Below are 6000 nucleotides of genomic sequence, written 5' to 3'. Positions count from 1 at the left end.
TAATATATAATACTACTACCTCATACGAAAGAAGAAGATGCATATGGGTGCATATGAGTACAACCAACGATTAGAATTGTGCCATTATAAATTTAACAAAAAATGGTTTAGCACAGCTTTTGATAGTTTAATGCAGTTGGCAAGAAAGTGCTGTTAACAGAAAACTGGCAAACATGGTCGAAAAACAGATTGTGTCCCATGAACATGGAGGTGGAGAGCCGTCTTTCATTTCAGCCTCTCACGGAGGAGTTGATGGAGTCTTCTTATCAGCGGTTCTCCCAAAACTATACTGGCATGGTTTAACAAAGCCTATAAACTAGAGATGACATCAGACAAACCTCGTCTGTATGACATTTATCTCAGAAACATATATATTGAGGAATCAAATCGAGAAGGAAACGAAGCCAAAGTGATGGAGAAGAAACTTGCAACAAAATCAAAGATTTTTTCTAACTTCTTGACAAAATCAACTAATCTTTCATCATGATACAAAGACCCTAGCTTGAAATTTGCAGATAGTTTCAAGCTACAGAAATAAAGCACAAGGCAGCCTGCAGAGTACTAATATAAAGTACGAATGGCCCAAACAAGTCTTCCTTCTTCTACCAACTTAGTGGCCACATCCTGAAATATGTCCAAGATATCCCTCACCAGGGAGAACTTGAAGTGGGAGAAACACGGTTGCAAACACCACCCAAAAGGCAAACTGGGTCCTATCCCTCCTTCGCAGAAACCTCCACTTCTTTCCTGCAGACATTAAGCGAACAGCCTACACTGCACTTGTAAGATCTCTCCTTGAATATGGGGCTACATCCTGTGATCCATATCTGCAGAAGGACATCAACAGACCTGAAAACGTCCAAAGACGAGCAGTTCGCTTCATCACAGGAAAATATGTGACCAGAGATGAGGGCTTCTTTACCAACAAGCTTGTCGAGCTCCATCTCCCTAGCCTAAAGGAAAGAAGAAGAAACCCCAAACTCACCCTCTTCTTCAAAGTGGTCGGGGGCTGGTGCCAGCTCTCCCGATTCAAAACTTTGCTCAACCAATCAAATCCAAACGACGTATTCTTGCAAGACAATTTGAAAACTGTAATACCTCAAATATCATAGACAGACGAGTGACAAACAACTACAGCAAGTGCTACAACCCCATCAGAGCACAAACTGAAAACAACAGGAGCTCATTCTACCCATCTACCATCATTGAATGGAACCATTTGGACGAAAACACCATATAAACTCCACATCAACCAGCACATTCAGGAAGGCCATTGGCAGAGCCTTCTAATTACCCGCGCCTAGGCCTCTCTCTCTACCGATGCGTTTATGCCCAGGGCCCTGTATCGTACACATCCAGATCCAGATACAGAAACTGTTGGTCACGTCTCATGGAAGAAAGATTTCTCTTTTTGAATATAACAAACAAAACTAAGATTTGAATGACTTACAGTACAAACAGCTTGTTAACAATAATTATGATGAACTACAAAACTGTTATGTATGAGATTGAGCCAATGAACGACATAACCGAATCCGTACCGATAATTTCAAAGAATAGTCAGAAAATATCAAAACCCTTGGAAAATTATTGTGATTATCAACTTAACACTAAAGCTATAAATTATGAAATACTTCAATACATTTATGTTCGATGTCGTTGTGTTTGTTTGTTGTCTATTTTTTTTCTTTGACAATCAGTGCAGTTAAACGATTGACGAAAATTTTTATTGTAATAAGAAGTCAGTTATTTACGATTGAAGTTTATTTCTCAAAGTAGATAGATAGCTATATAGAATGATAAATAGATAGACAGAAAGATTGATGAAGTAAATAGATAGATGGATAATATAGCTAAATAAACATGCTAGAAAGGGAGAGACATGAAATAGATAGAGAGAGGGAGAGATAGAGTGAGAGATAGAAAGAGAGAGAGAGAGAGGAGAGAGAGAGAGAGAGAATGAGAGATAGATAGATAGAGAGCGGTGAGAGATAGAATGAGAGATAAAGAGAGAGAGAGAGAGAGAGAGAGAGAGAGGGGGGGGGGGGTGTGCATAAGATTAGGATAATTACAATTATAATAACGCTAAGATGTTATGTCGGCAGTGCACACAACCCTTAGCATAGAGATGCAGCTAAACAAAATAAAATATTTTGATCATAATATAGAGCCATTTACTCCTGTGGCATCTCGCTTCGAATTCCCCCTTTGATGTACACGCCCATTTTTTTTTTCTTTTTACGTTTTGGCTTCATATTTCGAGGTGAATTAAAAACTAGTTCAATTGTTCCTATCTATCATATCATCAAATTGATTTTATTTTTAATTTCAAATCTCTGGTTATTTTTAAGATTAAGCAATATATACAACCAACCCATCAAACTAGAGATTTCTGTATAATTTGTATTTTCTTTTCTCTCGATGTGAGACCTACATGACAGAACTTAAAACATCTGCTGCCCTCTCGTGGCTAAGGATGATCAGCTGTTGAATTACCGTAAATTTTCTAGTTAATGATGGTTGGAATTACGAGATAATTAGTGAATTTGAGGACAATTGGTCATCATGAATCGAGCGGTCAGTGTTTCCAACATGGAGAAGCTCGCGAGGTCCTTTGAGGCCTTGAAAAATCACCAGCAGAGCTCGACATCGGCTGATGATACGAGCACCAAAGATGCGAAGTGAGTATCCATTTCACTCCCATTTCATCCTAATGGGGATTTGTAGGGCAGCCACAGCAGCTCACAGTCACAGTGAAGCCTGCACTGAATCAATGTGGGTTGTGCGTTCAAGTAGGCGTGACGGTGTATGGTGTAGATCTATCATCTACATGTATGTTGTTGTTTTTAGTTTTATTGACGTGTATCATTCATTTATGAATATTTATGCCGAATTCAAGTTGCATTAAACAAAATATGGAAGCAGAAGAAAGGAGGAAAAAAAAATCTAGGGTAGCGCGCCCAGTATTCGGTCCATTCCCAGACCCAGTATTTGGTCAGACAGCCGTTTCAACAGCTGTAAAAATTAAACAAATAATTGATGAGCCACGAAACTTGCACAATTCAGGCAGCTGAACAACTTTTCTTAACTCTCAAAATTAAATCAGATTTAAGGCCCCGGAAAGATCTCCAACTAAGCTCGAAATTGGTCAGTGTCGCACAACTTTCTGCACTTCCGCGTTCTCTTACAAGTCTTAGCACATGCGCTAACATGCATAGCCATATGTAGAAGTCTATTGCAAAACAACTAGGTGTGCTGTCGCAAAGAATTTAGTATGTGTGTGAAGAGAATCACTTCCGTGTTCACTCCAGTGCAGCAAATTTGCAAATGACGCACTTGCCGATGTGCAAGGGGTATTTATACGATTCCCTTGCCATGCGGTATCGCTCGGCCAGTATTCGGTTAACGCATTGACATTCAGTGCTTTATTGCGCAATTGTGTGAAAATAGTGCACAAATACGCTTCACACCTTGGCAACGGAGATACCACGCAAAAATCGTGTGACCGAATTCCATTCGGCGCGACCGAATTCTGGGCAGAAAAATGCTCTGTCTTCTTTCGGAAGTATTTTGCTTATCATTATTCGAGTGACCAATCATTGTGGAGCTGGATGTAGCCTTGACCGGGAATCACCCCAGCCGGCTTCAGCTGCTGGAGAAGTTTCCCTTGCCCCAGCTGGGGAGTAGGGGAGAGTCGTGGTGCTCTTCTTCTGAAGAGCCCTCCCGCTCCGGGAGGTATGGGGAGGGGGCTTGGTGCTCTTCAGAGCCCACCCCTTCCGGAGGGTTTGGAGCTCTCGAGAGCCCACCCTTTTTAAGTTTGTATACCCTCCCAATATCCGGCTCTATTTACAAGCTAAAGACTATTTGTTTTTTATCTTTCGCTTGTTTTTATAGTCGGGAGGAATATGGATATTGTATTAATAAATGATCAATAGTGGAAACAATATGGTCAATATATATATCGGAAGTCGGGTGCTTAGGAGGGTAGTATACAACACAAACTATGATGCCCGAGATTCTCCTAGGTAATCGCGGTGGTCGCAGGTGAATCCAGATGACTTCCAGCCCATCAGGTACGTCGATCGGGAGAGCCCGTGGTTTGAAGCGATGCTTGATGTAAGCTGCTACTCCTCCGCCTTTCTTCCCAACTCTTGGCTTGGAGAAAGACATGTATCCGGCCATCGAGAAGTAATCAATCGGTGTATCTGGATCCAGCCAGGTTTCCGTGATCGCCAAAATATCAGCGTTATAATTATTAACTGCAATAACAATTTCATCAAATTTGTTTTTTATTGACCTCGCGTTCATCAAATAAAGAATTGGTAGATCATAAGTTCTCTTCACATTCAATGAGACAGAGGGTTTAATATGAATTAGATTGCTTGTACAGCTTCTTCTCTTCTCAAAACCTATACTTCGAGTTTTGTGTAGTTGTAATAAAACTGAAATCTGATGACTGACATTCAGTGACGAAGTTAAATAAGTGTACTCTCGTTGAAAAGGTTGGAGTTTGCGCGTCCCAGCTTTCCGCGTACGTCGGGTTGCTTTGCCTGGTCGCACGTACGTACATGCGAGCTTGTATATAAAGGGCTTTCAGCCCGCTGCCCGGGGCAGAATTACCAGTAACCAGATAACAGAAGTATAGACTACGCATCGGAGTGCACTACAAGCAACGGAGATCATCACAGCAACCAGCAAAGGACAGCATCGACGGATTCTGACATATAGTGACGACTCTGGTTACTGGTAATTCTGCCCCGGGCAGCGGGCTGAAAGCCCTTTATATACAAGCTCGCATGTACGTACGTGCGACCAGGCAAAGCAACCCGACGTACGCACATGCGTGCGGCCCGTATACCCATAATTTCCTATATGTCCCTGGTTGTGGACACTCAGACTAAATTCAACCGCTCACATGAATTTGTATTCTTTAGAAATATTTGTATGTCCCCGCAATATATCTTTGGCGGAGTAACTTACACTACGATTAATAAATAAATTAATTTCCTATCAATAAATTTAAATACGATATATTCAAACACAATATTCACAGCCGTTGATTATATGTCACGGTTAACATTCAGACCTAATTCAACAGCTTGATAAACTTGTATTTTTAAATATATATTTGTATTCACTACAGTAACTTAACTACGATTTATAAAATATAAACCCTAACAGTATATTTAATTATATGCCCTTGCCTACAATCATTGAACCCAATAAATCATTCGGAGCGAGAAGCCCGTTACTTAAAATTGTAAGAGGGCAACTCTGCTTCCAAACTGATTAATTGTAAGAGGGCAACTCTAATTCAAAAATGATTAATTAATTGTAGGAGAGCAATTCTAATTCAAAAATGATTAATTAATTGTAGGAGAGCAACTCTAATTCAAAAATGATTAATCAAATTAGCGATGATCAATTAAATTAGCGAAGATTTAATTCCAGCAGCAATGCAATAACCACTGTGGTTCACTCTCCCTCCCCACTCACAAAATATCGGCACTCCGAAATTGGGTGGAAAAAACAATTTCAATAAGAGGTGAATGAACCCCAAATCACACCAAGCAAATACTTTCACTCCCAAACAATCAAAAATATCAAAGATAATACGCCAAAGCTAAGGTAAATGAAGGGATAAACCCAGCCTCAAACAATCACTCATACAAGGTACGCACCCGAAAAACTCCAACCCAGTATAACAATAAGGTACCATAGGGTATGGGGTGCGGTACACAATAGAAGGAATGCAAAAATAGCGTCTAGGGCGTGCCGACGTGGCGTCCCTTGCCACACCCAATAATACAAAAATCGCTAAGAAAACGGGTCCTAAACTACTACTCTACGGAAAAAACCCTAAAATTACGACCTACAATAATTAGAAGAAGAAATAACAAGCGATATACGGACTTGTTACTTCTCCTCGGGTCCACGAAGTTGTCCGCGAGAACGCCGTAGATCGATATAGATCTAGTAAATAACAAGTCAAAATACGGC

General features: G+C 40.5%; 1 protein-coding gene across 1 annotated transcript in view; it reads left to right on the top strand.

The window, feature by feature from the left end:
• Positions 1-2475: 2475 nt before the first annotated feature.
• The window catches only part of LOC591027 (huntingtin), a 61516-nt gene continuing 57991 nt past the window's right edge, over positions 2476-6000 (top strand). Inside the window, exon 1 of the mRNA XM_030985339.1 lies at positions 2476-2681. Coding sequence (XP_030841199.1) covers positions 2566-2681 — 116 coding nt within the window. The 5' untranslated portion in view covers positions 2476-2565. The remainder of the gene's footprint in view (positions 2682-6000) is intronic.

This window comes from Strongylocentrotus purpuratus, unplaced genomic scaffold (genome assembly GCF_000002235.5).
Source record: "Strongylocentrotus purpuratus isolate Spur 01 unplaced genomic scaffold, Spur_5.0 spur5_scaffold_15, whole genome shotgun sequence".
NCBI classification, from domain to species: Eukaryota; Metazoa; Echinodermata; class Echinoidea; order Camarodonta; family Strongylocentrotidae; genus Strongylocentrotus; species Strongylocentrotus purpuratus.
The sequence above is the reverse complement of the archived record's forward strand: the minus strand, read 5'-3'. Positions and strand labels throughout refer to the sequence as shown.